The sequence below is a fragment of the Vidua chalybeata genome, chromosome 3 (assembly GCF_026979565.1).
Source record: "Vidua chalybeata isolate OUT-0048 chromosome 3, bVidCha1 merged haplotype, whole genome shotgun sequence".
NCBI lineage: Eukaryota > Metazoa > Chordata > Aves > Passeriformes > Viduidae > Vidua > Vidua chalybeata.
Window position 1 is genome coordinate 113319823 of NC_071532.1, and position 17887 is coordinate 113337709.

Sequence of the window (17887 nt, forward strand, 5' to 3'; positions counted from 1 at the left end):
CCTTGGCAGGGCTGGGGGAACGACTGGACTCGATGGGCTGAGGGATTTTCCAGCCCAAACGATTCCACGATTGCCTCTGTCCTCTCACCCACCTGTCTCATGTCTGCTTTTTCTCTTGTTGCTTTTTCCTGAAGCAGAGGAAGAAGACGGAGAAGAAACAGAGAAGCTGCAGAACGGGAAGGACCGAGGTGAGGGGACAAACCCATCTCAGAGCTCTGCAGCATTTTCTGATCACTCCTCTGTGGGTTCACTGGCTCCCTTTGCAGCCCCGCGAGGGCCCCGGGTGCAGGTGGATGGCCCCGGGTGCAGGTGGATGGCTCTGGATCAGGTGGATGGCCCCAGGTGCAGGTGGATGTGCCTGGGTGCAGGTGGATGGCCCTGGATCAGGTGGCTCCAGGTGCAGGTGGATGCAGGTGCAGATGGATATCTCCAGGTGCAGGTGGATGGCTCTGGGGATGTCTCCAGGTGCAGGTGGATGTCTCCAGGTGCAGGTGGATGTCCCTGGGTGCAGGTGGCTCCAGGTGCAGGTGGATGTCCCCAGGTGCAGGTGGATGTCTCCAGGTGCAGGTGGATGTCTCCAGGTGCAGGTGGATGGCTCTGGGTGCAGGTGGATGTCCCCAGGTGCAGGTGGATGGCTCTGGGTGCAGGTGGATGTCCCTGGGTGCAGGTGGATGGCTCCAGGTGCAGGTGGATGGCTCTGGGTGCAGGTGGATGTCCCCAGGTGCAGGTGGATGGCTCTGGGTGCAGGTGGATGTCCCCAGGTGCAGGTGGATGTCCCTGGGTGCAGGTGGATGGCTCCAGGTGCAGGTGGCTCTGGGTGTAGGTGGCTCTGGTGGAGCAGCCCCTCACGGGTGCCATGGCTGTGCCCTGGCACATGTCACCCCCCAGCCCCAGTCCCTGTCCCCAGCAGCTGCCACGGGCCGGCGTCACAGTCCTGTCCTGTGCTCAGCTTTTCTCACAGCAAAGGTCACACACGGAAATGGGAGCGAGGAGGAGGAGGAGGAGCTGCTCCAGGGGCTAGAGAAATCCAGCTCAAAGGGGTGACAGAGCCCAGAGTGGGGCACTCACCAGGGCAGCCCCTGAGCGGTGCCACTGTCACCTGCCCAGCCCCTGCCCATGGTGACCTTGGCTGGATGAGTGTCCCTGTGCTGATGGGGATCCCAAAGTGACCTTGGCTGGACAAGTGTCCCTGTGCCAATGGGGATCCCAAAGTGACCTTGGCTGGACAAGTGTCCCTGTGCCAATGGGGATCCATCCCATGGTGACCTTGGCTGGACAAGTGTCCCTGTGCCAATGGGGATCCCAAAGTGACCTCAGCTGGACAAGTGTCCCTGTGCTGATGGGGATCCCAAAGTGACCTCAGCTGGACAAGTGTCCCTGTGCTGATGGGGATCCATCCCAAAGTGACCTTGGCTGGACAAGTGTCCCTGTGCCAATGGGGATCCCAGGGTGACCTCGGCTGGACAAGTGTCCCTGTGCTGATGGGGATCCATCCCAAAGTGACCTCAGCTGGACAAGTGTCCCTGTGCTGATGGGGATCCATCCCAAAGTGACCTTGGCTGGACAAGTGTCCCTGTGCTGATGGGGATCCATCCCAAAGTGACCTTGGCTGGATGAGTGTCCCTGTGCCAATGGGGATCCCACAGAGGCAGTGCCATCCGTGCCTCAGGAGGTCCCTCCCTTTCATCCCAGTGTCCCTGGTGTCCCAGGCTTTCCCTCTGTGCTGAGGAACCCGTGGCACATTCCAGGAGTTATCCCCGAGCTCAGGGGGATCCTCGTGGCCTCAGGATTCTCAGGCACCGGAGCAGGGCAGCGTGGGGGAGGGAATGCCAGGATCTGCCAGCAGGAATCTCCTCCCGGGGACAGGACCTCACTCAGGGCTCTCTTGGCTTCTGCTTTCCATGTTTCAAACCCAAACAGAGGAGCAGCCTTGGCCGGGTGTGAATCAGCGCCGGCATTTGTCTCGCTCGAGCCAAACCCAATTGCAGCATCAACAAAGCAGGACTTTGAGCCTGGTTTTGTTACACACACGTTTCCTGCTGGCTCAGCCGCTGCGGCGCTTCTCCCAGAAGTCATTTTCCTGAGTTTTCCCATGCGCTGGCTGCTGCAGAGCACCCAGGTGTTTGGAACTGCTCCGTTCCTTGCCCACCGGTTCCTGAACTCGGCGGGAAGTTGGATTTTGGCTGAAACGGGAGTTTGCAGAGCAGACCCGCCTCGGCTCCAAGTCACAGGACCCTCTTTGCCCCAGAACATTCCTCATCACTGGCATATTTGAGATGCTTACCAGATGACCCGCACGGCTTTTTTCCCCAACTGTGCGTGGTGTCTGGCATGGGAAACGGGGACAGGGGCAGTCTGAGGCACGGAGGATGACGGATGGGAGCAGAGATGGAACACAAACTCTCCCCGTTACTCATCGCCGCAGCACGAAGCCGGCAAGGGACGGCCCAGACGTGTCCAAGAGCAGAGCTGGGTCCAAGAGGCTCCGTGTGGAATGTAAATATTATCCCTGCCAGGGAAAAAAAGCAGTTTATTGCAGTCCCAGAGGCGGTGAGGTAAACCCCTGGCAGGGAAATCGAGGAACGATCAATGTTGGAAGCGCAGGGCTGGGGGAGCTGCTCCAGACCCCGTGGCGAGGGGACAGCAGGGACGGGTGACACCAAAGCCAGGTCACCTGCAGGGAGCTGTGGCCAGGATGCTCCAGGGGTGGGGGCCTGACCCCGTGCCCACAGCGAGCCCTGGGTCAGCGCTGGCAGCAGCCCTGGCCCAGCAGCGTTGTCCTTCTGGGGTGAACACGAGGAAAAAGCAGCTCAGGTGTTGCCCAGCTCCTGCACCCCAGGGCAAGGGAGGGGCTGGTTCCTCACAGGGGCTCCACTGCCGCGGACTCAGAGAATCACCCCAGAATGGTTTGCATGGGAAGGGAGCTCAGAGCCCATCCAGGGCCACCCCTGCCATGGCAGGGACACCTGCCACTGTCCCAGGGTGCTCCCAGCCCTGCCCAGTCTGGCCCTGGGCACTGCCAGGGATGGGGCACTTTTCTGGGCACCCTGTGCCGGGGCCTCAGCACCCTCCCAGGGAACAATTCCTGCCCAATATCCATCCCAAATCAACCTTCTTTTGATGTAAAGCCGCTCCTAGGGACAGCATCATCCTCGGGCTTCCTCACCAGTTTCTTCATGTAGTTATTTCCTATTTCCCTGCTATGCTTTCATCTTATTCCCAGTTAATGAACCCCAGCACTCCCCTCCCTGCTGGAGAGGCTGACCTTGGATGGAGCAGGCGTGGCTTTGGGGGGCTGAAATCCTCCGGGAGGAGGATTTGTTACACACACACTTCCTGCTTCGATCTGTGTGACCAATCCCCCTCGGCCGCATCCCCCGCGGCTGGGGTCACGGAGCAGTGTCCCCAGAGGTGTCCCCAGAGGTGTCCCCGAGGTCTCCAGGCTCCGGAGGGCACAGCTGGCAGCTGGCAGAGCCTCCTCCATGCCCTCCTGGGGGTGAGACGCGGTGGCAGCTCAGCCTCGCTGCTCCCTGTGCTTCCCCCTGTGGATCCTGGTGCCTCCACGCCTTCCCCTCGGCCAGGTGTTATCCCAGGTGGGAGCAGCTGTGCCAGGGCCAGTCCCTGCTGGCCACGTCCTGCTGCTTCTCCCCCAGGCACCACGTCCCTCTTAGGGCCGGGACGGTGTCACCTGAGGCTCGCCACCTCCTTGTCCCTTCCTCAGTGCCCATTTGGGTTTTATAACCCTGAAACCACTGCAAGGGGGGCCAAGCACCTGGGCTCGGCTCAGACTGCTGGGAGCGCAGAGTTTCCTCATCCATTGCATTTCCTGGACAAAAACACCCCGTTTGAAGTGGGGTCCCAGCACTGGCACAGGGTGCCCAGAGCAGCCGGGGCTGCCCCTGGATCCCTGGCAGTGCCCAAGGCCGGGCTGGACGCTGGGACAGTGGCGGCGTCCCTGCCATGGCTGGGGTGGCACTGGGAGGGCTCTGAGGTCCCGTCCCACCCAAACCATGCTGGCATTCCATGGAATGCACCTGCCCATCCTGGCCAGAACTGAGGTCCCGCATCCCCCTGTCCCCAGAGGACTGTCCCTGGCAGGTTTGGGGTGGCACCGAGCTGGGAGCGGTGGCTGTGCCCCTGGCACCTCAGCAGGCTGGAGAAACGCCCTGTGAGACCCCCGTGCAGCTCAGCAAGCCCTGGGAACGTGCCCAGGTGCCAGGCTGGGGCCACCCCCACACAGCCTGGCAGGGACAGCCGGGGACGGGGACACCGAGGTGACCCCGCGGCAGCGACGTGTCCTTGTCGGGCTCCGTGGCTCCTGGGCTGGCACGGCATTCCTGGCGAGGAGGGGACGGTCCTGCCCCTGTGCCTGGCACTGGTGAGGCCACCCAGGGCCCAGCGGGGCTGCCCAGGACAGCAGGGACGGGGCAGGACCATGGAGGTGACACCTGGAAGGGCTGAGGGCGCTGATCAAAGCCAAGCGTGTGAGTAACTCCTGGGACAGACTCAGGGAAACTGAGGCACGATCTTCTCCGTGGTGCCTGGGGAGAAGACAAGGGACAGGAATAAAGGGAATTGTCGTTGGACATAAAAAATACCTTTTTACCCCGAGACTGGTCAAGCACGGCTTGACCCAAGAGTCTGTGGGGTGTCCGCCCCTGGGGACCCTCAGGGCACACAGGGGGAGCTCCTGGGCAGCCTGGGGGGCTGGCCCTGCCCTGGGGGCTGGGGCTGGGTGACCCCCAGGCTCAGGAGCAGGTTCCTGCCTGCCCGGACGTGCAGAGGAGCTGCTGGGCCTGTGCAGGTGTGCAGTCCTGGGGCAGATCCTTCATTTGTGGGAAATGAAACGTTCCCCTTGCCAACCTAAGGGAAATGCTCCCCTTGCCAACCTAAGGGAAATGCTCCCCTTGCCAACCTAAGGGAAATGCTCCCCTTGCCAACCTAAAGGAAATGCTTCCCTTGCTAACCTAAAGGAAATGCTTCCCTTGCTAACCTAAAGGAAACTCTCCCCTTGCCAAACTAAAGGAAATGCTCCTTTTCCTAACCTAAGGGAAATGCTCCCCTTGCCAACCTAAGGGAAATGCTCCCCTTGCCAACCTAAAGGAAATGCTTCCCTTGCTAACCTAAAGGAAATTCTCCCCTTCCCAGCCTAAGGGAAATGCTCCCCTTGCTAACCTAAAGGAAACTCTCCCCTTGGCAGCCTAAAGGAAATGCTCCCCTTCCCAGCCTAAGGGAAATGCTCCTCTTCCCAACCTAAAGGAAACGCTCCCCGTCCTAACCTAAGGGAAATGTTCCCCTTCCCAACCTAAGGGAAATGCTCCTTTTCCTAACCTAAGGGAAATGCTCCCCTTCCCAACCTAAAGGAAATGCTCCCCTTCCCAACCTAAAGGAAACTCTCCCCTTCCCAACCTAAGGGAAACTCTCCCCTTGCTGACCTAAAGGAAACTCTCCCCTTCCCAACCTAAACGAAACTCTCCCCTTCCTAACCTAAGGGAAACTCTCCCCTCCCCAACCAAAAGGAAACTCTCCCCTTCCCAACCAAAAGGAAATGCTCCCCTTCCCAACCTAAAGGAAACTCTCCCCTTCCCAACCTAAGGGAAACTCTCCCCTTGCTGACCTGCTCTTCCCTGTCTGCAGGTTAGGAGGGGCCGCAGGCTGGACAGCAGCTCAGGTAAGGACGGACACGTGTCCCACCTCCAGCAGCTCCTGGGGCTCCTGTCACCTCCTGCTCTTGTCCTGTTTCTGCACCAGGGAGGGCCCAGCTGCCCACCCCCCCCGCAGGGCTCACCGGGGTGTTTCCCACGGAATTGTGGAATGGGTTGGGTGGGAAGGGAGCCTAAAGCTCACCCAGTGCCACCCCTGCCACGGCAGGGACACTGCCACTGTCCCAGGGTGTCCCAGTGTCCAGCCTGGCCTTGGGCACTGCCAGGGATCCAGGGGCAGCCACAGCTGCTCTGGGAATTCCATCCCAGCCCCTCCCCACCCTCCCAGGGAACAATTCCCAATTCCCAATCTCCCATCCAGCCCTGCCCTCTGGCACTGGGAGCCATTCCCTAGCTCCTGTCCCTCCATGCCTTGTCCCCAGTCCCTCTGCAGCTCTCCTGGAGCCCCTTCAGGCCCTGCAAGGGGCTCTGAGCTCTCCCCAGAGTGGGAAAACACCGACACCAGCTCTGCCAGCCTTATCTCCCATTTTATTGTCACTCCTGTAGCAGGAAACAGGAGCCCGTGGTGATGGACACTGTCCAGACAAACCAAAACCACATTGTGTGCCCCCCAGAAAGCCGGGGCCCTGAGTTAATAACGAGGCACAACAGATGGACAGACAGACAGGTGCACTGAGAGCAGGAGGGGCAGGGCTGGAGCCTGGAGTGTCTCCAGGGAGATCCTTATCTCCCCCACCTGAAAAGCCGCGAGGAGCAGGCTCGGGTTTCCACACCCTCTGGAAGTTTGCCATAATGCCCATCACCCCCCAGTCCCGGTGGGCAGGAGGCAGAAAATCCTCTCCTGGTGGAGGCAGAAAATCCTCCCCTGGTGGAGGCAGAAAATCCTCTCCTGGTGGAGGCAGAAAATCCTCCCCTGGTGGAGGCAGAAAATCCTCTCCTGGTGGAGGCAGAAAATCCTCCCCTGGGTGCACCAGGGCCAGGAGGGGATGGGGACAGGAGGGAATGGGGACAGGAGGGACCTTCCTCTGGGACCTCTTCCCTCTCCCCAGGTGATTGCAGGGAGCAGGCAGGAGAAATCCTTTCACTGCCCCCTGCCCAAGGTGGCCGTGGGCCAGGAGAATTTGGTGGATCCAAAGCAGGATTTTGTGGGATAAACCCAGCAGCAGCCCCCCAGCCAGCGCCCTCTGCAAAGTGAGGAAAGGGGATTTGCCCTTCCCGCCTCCCCGCCACTCCGGCAGCGCAAGGAGAGAGCCCCAGAGGGGCTCGGGAGTCTCTCTGACAATTTTCACATTAGAAATTCAAGTCCTGCCTCATCTGGGAAACAATCTGGTAACTCAAGAAGGAGTGAAACTGCAGCGTCGGAAGGGGAGCCAGCGGTGCCACAGGGTGAGGCTTTTCCTCACCCCCTGAAAGGCTCTGGAGGAAGGGACAGGAGTGACCCTGCCACCCCCAGTGCTGGACGGGACAGGAGGAGCCTCAGTTCCCCCCCGGAGCCCAGCGGGGCCCCAGCACCAGCCAGGAGCAGCACTGAGTGAGAGCCCACTGAGAAGTGAGGGAGAGGAACCAGCCAGGCCTCTCGATCCTGCAGACAGAATGGGAGAGGACAAAAGAAAAGCAGAAATAATCCTTTACACTGTGGTGGCTCTTCCCCCAGGCAGGAATTCCCCATGGAAAGGGTGCAGGGGCTGCCCAGGGAGGTCTGGAGGTGTCCAGGGAAGGCCTGGATGTGGCTCTGGGCTGGGGACCAGGTGGGGATTGCACCTGGTGACCCTGGAGGTGTTCCCTCAGTGAATCCTCAAGTTCCTCCCAGTCCCGTGTGCGTGCCAGGAGCAGGGGGTGCTCCTGGTGGAGGGGGGGTCCAGCTCTGGCCACCCTTGGGCAGCAGCACCAGGGGCTTTCAGCCTTCCAGCAGATCCTGGGGGGGGAAAAAACCCCAGCCCCGACCTCACCTGGGCTGGCAGAGTCACCTGGGGACCTGCCCTGGCCTCAGGAGCTGCAGCAGGTCTGGGCTCAGCAGGACACTCAGCAGGTGCCACACTCAGGTCTGGCCAGGGGGGGGGACACGGGGGGACACAGCCCCGGGCAGGGGGCTCAGGGGTCACGGAGCCATGGAGCCACTGAGGCTGGAAAAGCTCTCTGGGACACCGAGCCAGCCATCCCAGCACTGCCCCGGCCACCAGTGTCCCCAATGCCACAGCCACAGGGCCTTGAAACCCCTCCAGGGATGGGGACCCCACCCCTGCCTGGGCAGGACAGCCCTTTCCAGGTGGGAATTGTTCCCAAAATCCACCCTGAGCCTGCCCTGGCCCAGCCTGAGGCCATTTCCCCTTGGCCTGTCCCTGTTCCCTGGCAGCAGAGCCCGACCCCCCCTGGCTGTCCCCTCCTGTCAGGGAGTTGTGCAGAGCCACAAGGTCCCCCCTGAGCCTCCTTTTCTCCAGGCTGAGCCCCTTCCCAGCTCCCTCAGCCCCTCCTGGGGCTCCATTCCCTCCCCAGCTCCGTTCCCTTCCCAGCTCCGTTCCCTTCCCAGCTCCGTTCCCTTCCCATCCTGGGGCTCCATTCCCTCCCCAGCTCCCTGGAGAGCACAGGTAGCTCCAGGGCCAGGTAGGGTCTCTGTGGGATTTCCGTGGGATTTCTGTGGGATCTCTGCAGGATCTCTGCCAGGATCTCTGTGGTATTTCCATGGGATTCCTGCAGGATCTCTGTGGAATCTCTGCAGGATCTCTGCGGGATTTCCATGGGATTTCTGAAGGATCTCTGCAGGATTTCTGTGGGATCTCTGCCAGGATCTCTGCCAGGATCTCTGTGGAATTTCCATGGGATTCCTGCAAGATCTCTGTGGAATCTCTGCCAGGATCTCTGTGGGATTTCCATGGGATTCCTGCAGGATCTCTGCAGGATCTCTGCCAGGATCTCTGTGGGACTTCCATGGGATTTCTGCAGGATCTCTGCGGGATTGCTGTGGGATCTTAGCGGGATTGTTGTGGGATTTCTGTGGGATCTCTGCAGGATCTCTGCCAGGATCTCTGTGGGATTTCCATGGGATTTCTGAAGGATCTCTGCAGGATTTCTGTGGGATCTCTGCCAGGATCTCTGCAGGATTTCTGTGGGATCTCTGCCAGGATCTCTGCCAGGATCTCTGCGGGATTTCCATGGGATTTCTGAAGGATCTCTGCAGGATTTCTGTGGGATCTCTGCAGGATCTCTGCCAGGATCTCTGCGGGATTTCCATGGGATTTCTGAAGGATCTCTGCAGGATTTCTGTGGGATCTCTGCAGGATCTCTGCCAGGATCTCTGTGGAATTTCCATGGGATTCCTGCAAGATCTCTGTGGAATATCTGCCAGGATCTCTGTAGGATCTCTGTGGGATCTCTGTGGGATTTCCATGGGATTCCTGCAGGATCTCTGTGGAATCTCTGTGGGATCTCTGCAGGATCTCTGCGGGATGTCTGCGGGATCTCTGCGGGATCTCAGCGGGATCTCTGCGGGATCTCTGCAGACCCTGACGGGGTTCCTGGTGCCGCAGGCTCGGAGGTTGCCCTTCTCCTGCCATCGAGGGACGTGTCCCCCCTCAGAAGAGGCCGTTCCAGCCCATCCATCACCATCGTGCAACTGTGACCGATCTCCACCACGCGCTGCCGCCGCGGCCGCCCCGAGGGCAGCGGGAGCTGTCCCGAGGACCCTCCGCGGGCACTGCCCCCAGGCCATTGCATGTCCCCTCGGTGTGCTTCCCAACGGCGACCAGACCCGTCCCAGCCGGCTCAGCCGCTCACGGGAGGCTTCAAAAACAACAACAACAAAAAAAAAAAAACCCTGAAAGGACACTGCTGGTGGCTGCTCCCGCTCTGTGTGCTGCTCCCTCCCACAGTGCCACTGTCACTCGCCACGCTGGCCACTGCTCCTGCCTTCTGTCCCCCCCACCCCCGTGCACGGAGCAAAGGGCTGCAGGCCCTCCAGGGTCCCTCCTGCGCGGGGATTCAGCTCTTACAGACGCGCAGGGATGGGGCTGTGCTGGGCCACCGAGATCTGCTGTTCGCGTGCCAAGCAGGGAATTGAGGGAGGAGCAGGCCCGGCTGAGAGGAGCACCGGCAGCAGGAGCTGGGCTCAGTTTTGGTGGCAATTAGGGAAACGAGGGAGCAGCGAGGGCGGCTCCCCCTGCTCCATCACCGCTCCCAAAAACGCGGCCAGCAGTCCGGGCAGCGGCGGTGCCCGCGCCTTGTCCCGTGGCGCTCGGGAATGTCGTTGTGAGTGCGAGGAGCCCAGGGCCCCCATGCATCCGTAAATATTCGTGGAGGGTGATAGATGAAGGGAGCCCAGAGCCCCCCTCCCCGGCTCTGCCCCCTCCCCACAGCGAGGGCTCCCCCTCACCGGGCGGGGACGAGAAACACCCCGGTGGCCGCAGGCCTGGCTGGAGGGAAGTGCTGGCAACGAGCCGCGAGGGGAGGGCCAGGAGAGCCTGGAGGGGAGAGCAGCTTCAGCTGGAAAAGGGGGGACAGGGATGGGGACGGGGATGGGAATGGGGATGGGCATGGGGATGGGCATGGGCATGGGGATGGGGATAAGGACAGGGACAGGGATGGGGACAAGGACAGGGATGGGGACAGGAATAGGGGTGGGAATAGGGACAAGGACAGGGATAAGGATGGGAATGGCAATAAGGAAAAGGATAGGGATGGGAATGGGGATAAGGACAGGGATGGGCACAGGGAGAAGGACAGGGATAAGGATGGGAATGGCAATAAGGACGGGGATGGGAATGGGGATAAGGACAGGGATGGGGACAGGGACAAGGAGAGGGATAGGCATGGGAATGGCAATAAGGACAGGGATGAGGATGGGGACAAGGAGCGGGATGGGAGCAAGGACAGGGATGGGGAGAGGAATGGGGATGGGAATGGCAATAAGGACAGGGATGGGGATAAGGGATGGGGATGAAGATGGGAATGGGGATAAGGACAGGGATGAGGATGGGACAAAGACAGGAATAAGGATGGGAATGGCAATAAAGACAGGGATGGGAATGGGGACAAGGACAAGGACAGGGATGGGGAGAGAGATGGGAGATGGAGATAGGAATGGGAATGCAGACAGGAACAGGGGTGAGGATGGGGAGATGGGGACCAGGACAGAGATAGGGACCACCTCACGTGGGTTTTCAGCCGAATTTGCTGCGCTCGGGCGTGCAGCATCTTTGGCTGTGTCGTGGGCCCAAGCACAGAACATGGGCATGTTTTCCCAGCTGGGGTGGGGGCGGCCACCAGGAGCTGGGGGTGTCACAGCTGCACGGGGGTCGGGGTCTGTCCCCCAGGCAGAGCTGAGAGGGGCCGGGGGGTCTCCCAGCACCTCCTGTAGGCAAGAGGCTGGGGGTGCCCACCCGGGCCCTGCCGGGGGCACTGCCAGGGCAGGGACGGTGGCACCTGGGCTTGGTGTGGGAAGCCTGGTGGCATCCATGGCTTGGAGGGGATGGGAAGGAAGCTGCAGGGCCTCCCCAGCACCCCTGACACCCGGGAGAGCAGGATTGGGGTGCCCAGGGCCCTGTTGTGCCATGTCACCCAAGGGTGTCACTTAGGGAGGTAATTAACCCCGTTTTTAATTGCCCCCTGGGCTGAACACAGGCTGGGGCAGAGCCGTGGGGCTCACGCCAGCTGCACCCTCCCGGTCAGGATTGCCACTTGCAACTCCCTGGGGCAAAACCAACCCGAAGGAAAACGCACCTGAGAGCATTTTCCCACGGGCAGTCCCGGGGCAGGGCCGTGTCCCGGCGCTGGCATCCCCGGGTGAATGCCAGGACAGGGACATCCCAATCAATCCCGGGATCGGGATTGTCCCCGGGATCAGGCAGGACTGTCCCTGGGATCAGGACTGTCCCCGGGATCAGGACTGTCCCCGGGATCAGGCAGGACTGTCCCTGGGATCAGGCAGGACTGTCCCTGGGATCAGGCAGGACTGTCCCTGGGATCAGGATAGTCCCCGGGATCAGGCAGGACTGTCCCTGGGATCAGGCAGGACTGTCCCTGGGATCAGGATAGTCCCCGGGATCAGGCAGGACTGTCCCTGGGATCAGGATTGTGCCCGGGAGCGAGCACGACTGTGCCCGGGATCAGGCAGGACTGTCCCCAAGAGCGAGATTGTCCCCGGGATCAGGATTGTCCCCTGTATCAGGACTGTCCCCGGGATCAGGCAGGACTGTCCCTGGGATCAGGACTGTCCCCGGGATCGGGATTGTCCCCGGGATCAGTTGTGTCCCCGGGAGCGGCTGGCTACGCCGCAGCTGATGCCGTAAGCACGGGGAACGTTTCCAGCAGCAGCCTGTGAGCAGGGAGACATGTTCTGTCATCCGCCAAATATTTAATAAATCCATCTCCTCCCTGCGGGGTGTCTTGTCCCTTCGCCATGTGGAAAAGGCCGGGATTCGATGAGAAAAGGGAAGCGAGGTTTTCCTGGGAAGCGCCTGCTGGGAGGCGGGAGCAGCTGCGGGCGCTGCAGAGCCGGAGATCCCGCATTGGTCATGGCCGCGGTCACCGGGAGCGCACAGAGCCGCCAGTGTTCGGCCCCGGCACAGCTGCCCCGCCGCCAGATGTGCCCCCCACCGCACAGCCGCACATCTGGCAGGGGAGAGCGGGGTGGGGGGCACCAAGGTGGTGACGGAACCCCCAGCGCCTGCGGGCGCACCCCGCGCTCGGTGTCACCAAGGTGGTGACACCCTCAGCAGACCCCGCAGCGCACCCCGGGCTCGGTGTCACCAAGGTGGTGACACCCGCAGCACAGCCCGGGCTCGGTGTCACCAAGGTGGTGACACCCTCAGCAGACCCCGCAGCACAGCCCGGGCTCGGTGTCACCAAGGTGGTGACACCTGCAGCACAGCCCGGGCTCGGTGTCACCAAGGTGGTGACACCTGCAGCACAGCCCGGGCTCGGTGTCACCAAGGTGGTGACACCCGCAGCAGAACCCGCAGCACAGCCCGGGCTCGGTGTCACCAAGGTGGTGACACCTGCAGCACAGCCCGGGCTCGGTGTCACCAAGGTGGTGACACCCGCAGCACAGCCCGGGCTCGGTGTCACCAAGGCGGTGACACCCTCAGCAGACCCCGCAGCGCACCCCGGGCTCGGTGTCGCCGCTGCCGCCCCGGACACGGAGCCGCTGCTGGGCCCCAGCCGGCCCCGGCCCCGGTTTGCGGACGGGTCACAGCCGGCACCGGCTCCCCGGGGATGCCCGGCGGCCGCTGCCAGCCCCAGCAGCGACACCCGGAGCCTCCCCCCAGCCTCTCCCACCACCCCGGCAGAAAGCTGATCCCTCGGAATCCGCGGGGTCCCGGGCACAGGTGCGTCCCCTCCGCTCCCCAGCCCCGGTTTGGCACAGCCCCGCGCCCTTCCCGGCGCTCACGTGTTGTTTGAGTTAAACATCCTGGTGGGAAGGATGCAGAGCCTTCCCAAGCCGGGGGCTCCCGGCGCCGGGGCTGGGGCAGCTTTGTGCTCCTCGCTCCGGCGTGAGGAGGGGGGAAACCCGGGCAGGGCAGGGCAGGGCAGGGCCGGGCAGTGCCCGCGGGCTGAGCGCTGCCGTGGGACACCGGGGCGCTCCGGGACACCACCACCCGTGCCCACCCGTGCCCACCCGTGCCCACCCGTGCCCAGCACCGCGCTGGCGGCTCCTGCCCTGTCCCGTCTGTCCCCACCCCGGCCGGGCTCCGTTCGGGGACACGAAGCCACCGCGGTGCCGGCGGGGCCTGGGCGGGCACAGCCCCAGCCCGGGGCCCCCTCCCGCGGTGAGGGACCCCCACCCGCCCTGTCCCCCCCCACGGGGGCGTGGGTGCCGTGCAGGCTCGGCCAGGCCCGACGTCCCCGCCCGCTGCTCATCCCACAGGCCGGAACCCTCTCGCACCTCATTAGAGCCGTAATTAATCCCGATTATTCCCGCCTGCGGCTCCCGCTCAGAGTGGGCTCAGCCCCACGAAGACCCCAGGAACCCCATGGAGACCCCAAGGTCTGGCGCACCCCAAGGAGACCGCAGGGACCCCACAGAGACCCGAAAGACCCCAAGGGCCCCATGGAGAGCCCGAGAAGCTCAAGCACCCCAAGGAGACCCCGAGCGCCTCATGGAGGCCCCGGGAATCTCTGTGCACCCCAAGGCGTCCTCAGGGACCCCCTGTACCCCAGGACCCCCACTGGCCTGGGGAGCAGGCCGGCCCCAGCCGGCTCCGTGCCCATGCGGCTCCAGCACCCGCAGCCAGCCCCGGGGCAGGGGGCACAGCCGGGGGGCACAGCTGGGGGCACCCGGTGTCCCCCCGCACGGGGCCGGGGGCTCGGGTCCGCTGCTCCCCGAGCCCCCCCGTCCATCCCCGGATGGATCCCTTCATTGCTGACCCCCCTGCCCTTCATCCCAGCCCTCCTCCTCCTCCTCCTCCTCCTCCTGCCCACCGAGCAGGCGGCCGCAGGTGCCGGCAGCCCCAGGCTGTGCCCCACGGGGGTCCCGGCCCCGCCGAGCCCACCCCCCGCTCCGTGTGACACCCGCCGTGTCCCCGGGGACGAGGCACCGCCGCGTGCTCCCGGTGCCACCGGGCCCCGCGGCTGCTGCGTGCCAGGGGGGTGCCACAAGCCCCGGTGGCACCTGGGGACGTGGCACGCACCGAGCCCCTTCCAGCGGGCCCTTCCCGGGGGCTCGGGGGGCCCGGGGGGCCCGGGCGGGCGGTGCCCGGGCTGCCGGCCATCGCTGCTGTGCAGGAATTGCATAACCGGGAGCCCTCGGAGCTGGAAACGAGGTCAGGCGGGAGGGGACAGCGGGGACAGCGGGGACAGCGGGGACAGCGGGGACCGGCCGCAGCTGCTCACCCTCCCCGGGCGGAGGCAGCGGCAGCCGCACGCCGGCAGTGGCACCGGGACACGGCACCGGGACATGGAACCGGGACACGGAACCAGGAATGGCACCGGGAATGGCACCGGGACACGAAACCGGGACATGGCACTGGGACATGGAACCGGGAATGGCACCAGGAACAGCACCGGGACACGGAACCGGGACATGGAACCAGGACACGGCACCGGGACATGGAACCGGGACACGGAACCAGGAATGGCACCAGGAACGGCACCGGGACACAGCACCAGGAATGGCACCGGGACACAGCACCGGGACATGGAACCAGGACACGGAACCAGGAATGGCACCAGGAACGGCACCGGGACACGGCACCAGGACATGGAACCAGGAATGGCACCAGGACACAGAACCGGGAGTGGCACCAGGAATGGCACCGGCAATGGCACTGGGACACGGCACCGGGACATGGCACCGGGACATGGAACCAGGACACGGAACCAGGAATGGCACCGGGAACAGCACCGGGACACAGAACCAGGAATGGCACCAGGACATGGCACTGGGACACAGCACCAGGACACAGAACCAGGACATGGAACCAGGAATGGCACTGGGACATGGCACTGGGACACGGCACCGGGAATGGCACTGGGAGTGGCACCGGAAATGGCACCGGGAATGGCACCGTGACATCGCCCAGCAGTGGCAGTGCCAGGAGCTCGGGGCCACCGTGCCACCACATCTGCGTCTATCGGGATCCCTCTGGCTGTGGGACCATCACAGCCGTGTCCCTCGGGGCACCGGAGCCATGGTGGCACCGTGCCTCGGTCCCCTGGGGTCCCCTGACCACGGTGACATCACACCTATGTCCCTGTGAGGTCCCTCAGGCCGTGGTGCCATCACACCTGCATCCCTCGGGGCCACCATCCCTTGGCCACCACCGCTGCCACCCTCATTGCCCCACGTCACCCCTGAGCTCGCCAGCCACGTCCCCACACCCCGTGTCCCCAGGGCCTGCCAGAGGTGGCCGGGGACAGTACAGTCCCAGCAGTGCCACCCTGGCACATGGTGACACCGCTGGGCACATGGTGACACCGCCAGGCACACGGTGTGTGCCCGGCACACGCTGACACTGCTCGGCACACGGTGACACCGCCTGGCACACGGTGACACAGCCTGGCACACGGTGACACCAGCTCTCCCCGGCCGTGTCACCAGCACCGGCTTAATTTGGAGCCCGCCCTCCAGGCGAGATTAATTAATCCGATCCCCGCCCCAGGGAACTGCCCGTGCCCCGGCAGCTGTCACCCTGTCACCCTGTCACCGTGTCACCCTGTCATCGTGTGACCGGGCTGTGTCACCGGGCCGTGTCACCGGGCCGTGTGACCAGGCTGTGTCACCGGGCCATGTCACCAGGCCGCGGTGCTGAGGCTGAGCTGCCGGGGGGGTTCCAGCAAGGGGGACCCCGGGAACCCCCAGCGGTTCCAGGGGACACATCCTGCCCTGGCACGTGGGGACAGGGCTGGAGCCGCCGCACGCTGCAGGCCGAGCTGCTCAGAGGCCACGGGGCTCCCTCGGGGCCACGGCCCCGGCCACGCGGCCCCTCAGCCCGGCAGGGATCTCTGGAGCCCGGAGGGGACGGGAGCTGCGAGCCCCCGAGGAGCAGGATGGCTCTGCAGGAGCCTGGCGACACCAGGGCCTGCCGTGAAGGTGGATGAGCCGTGGCCATCCTCATCCTCCTCATCCTCCTCCTCCTCTGCTCAGCCCGGCCCAGCCCAGCCCAGCCCAGTGTGGGGCTGTTCCCCAGGATGGGATCGGGGGGTGAATCCCAAATCCAGCCCACCAGGACCCTGCCCATGGGATCGGGGGGTAAATCCCAATCCCTGCCCATGGGATCTGGGGGGCAAATCCCAACCCCAGCCCACCACGACCCTGCCCATGGGATCAGGGGGTAAATCCCAATCCCAGCCCACCAGGACACTGCCCATGGGATCGGGGAATAAATCCCAATCCCTGGGATCTGGGGGGTAAATCCCAATCCAATCCCTGGGATCTGGGGGGTAAATCCCAATCCCAGCCCATGGGATATGGGGGGTAAATCCCAATCCCTGCCCATGGGATATGGGGGTGAATCCCAATCCCAGCCCATGGGATCAGGGGGTAAATCCCAATCCCAGCCCATGGGATCAGGGGGTAAATCCCAATCCCTGTCCATGGGATCGTGGGGTAAATCCCAATCCCAGCCCATGGGATATGGGGGGTAAATCCCAATCCCAGCCCATGGGATCGGGGGGTAAATCCCAATCCCAGCCCACCAGGACCCTGCCCATGGGATTTGAGGGTTTAATCCCAGCCCAGCAGGACCTTGCCCGTGAAATTTGAGGTTTAATCCCAGCCCAGCAGGACCCTGCCCGTGGGATTTGGGGGATCAATCCCAGTCCCCTGCTCTGGTCCAGGGCCACCTTCCCCTTTCCAGCCGGGATCCCCAGCAGGCACAGGAGGCTCCTGCAGGGCACCCGTGGCAGTGAGCGGGGGCCTATCCCAGCAGGGAACACGCCATTAATTAGCATTGTTAATTAACGCGTTACTTTGCAGTGCCCCCCTGTGCCCCAGGAGCCTTCCAGCACGGAGGGCCAGGGGAGCTCTGCCCAGGGGGCCCCTCTCGGGGCTGCAATCCTGGCACAGGCAGGCAGGAACGGGGCTGCCAAAGCACAGCCAGCCGCTGCCGGGCCCGTCCACGCCCGTGCCGGGCTCTGTGGCACAACCCTGGGCGCCCAGACGGTGCCCGGGCGGTGCTGGATGCTCCGAGGGTCCCCCCAAAGTCACCCCATCCTCAGCCTGGATCAAGCCCAGGTTTTTGTGGGCTGAAAGCAGCACCTGTGCCAGGTGTTGGGAGCGGCAGCGTGAGCTCCCCACGGCCCCCCCCCCCCCCCCGGCTCCTCTGGAGTCTCCAGAGGTCCCCAAGCCCAGCCCTGAGCCCCCCGAGCCCCCTGAGCCCCCAGACCCCCCAGAGTCTCCAGAACCTCCCCAGGCCCAGCCCTGAGCCCCCTGAGCCCCCCTGAGCCCCCAACTCCTCAATCCCAGCCCTGAGCCCCCAGCTCCTCTGGAGGTCCCCAAGCCCAGCCCTGAGCCCCCTGAGCCCCCCTGAGCCCCCGGCTCCTCCAGAGCTCCCCAATCCTAGCCCCCTGAGCCCCCAGACCCCCCAGAGTCTCTAGAATGTCCCCAGGCCCAGCCCTGAGCCCCCCTGAGCCCCCTGAGCCCCCCTGAGCCCCCTGAGCCCCCTGAGCTCCCGGCTCCTCTGGAGCTCCCCAAGCCCAGCCCTGAGCCCCCTGAGCCCCCCTGAGCCCCCAACTCCTCAATCCCAGCCCTGAGCCCCCAGCTCCTCTGGAGGTCCCCAAGCCCAGCCCTGAGC

General features: G+C 63.8%; 1 protein-coding gene across 6 annotated transcripts in view; it reads left to right on the top strand.

Moving 5' to 3' along the window:
- Positions 1–10144, top strand: part of DTNB (dystrobrevin beta) — a 177978-nt gene extending 167834 nt beyond the window's left edge. For 5 of the 6 annotated variants that reach the window (XM_053937410.1, XM_053937415.1, XM_053937411.1 and 2 more), the window contains 3 exons: positions 135–188; positions 5638–5671; positions 9188–10144. In XM_053937410.1, the coding sequence (XP_053793385.1) occupies positions 135–188; positions 5638–5642 (59 nt within the window). In that variant the 3' untranslated portion in view covers positions 5643–5671; positions 9188–10144. The remainder of the gene's footprint in view (positions 1–134; positions 189–5637; positions 5672–9187) is intronic. The other variant, XM_053937413.1, reaches the window with a different exon arrangement.
- The last annotated feature ends 7743 nt before the right edge of the window (positions 10145–17887 follow it).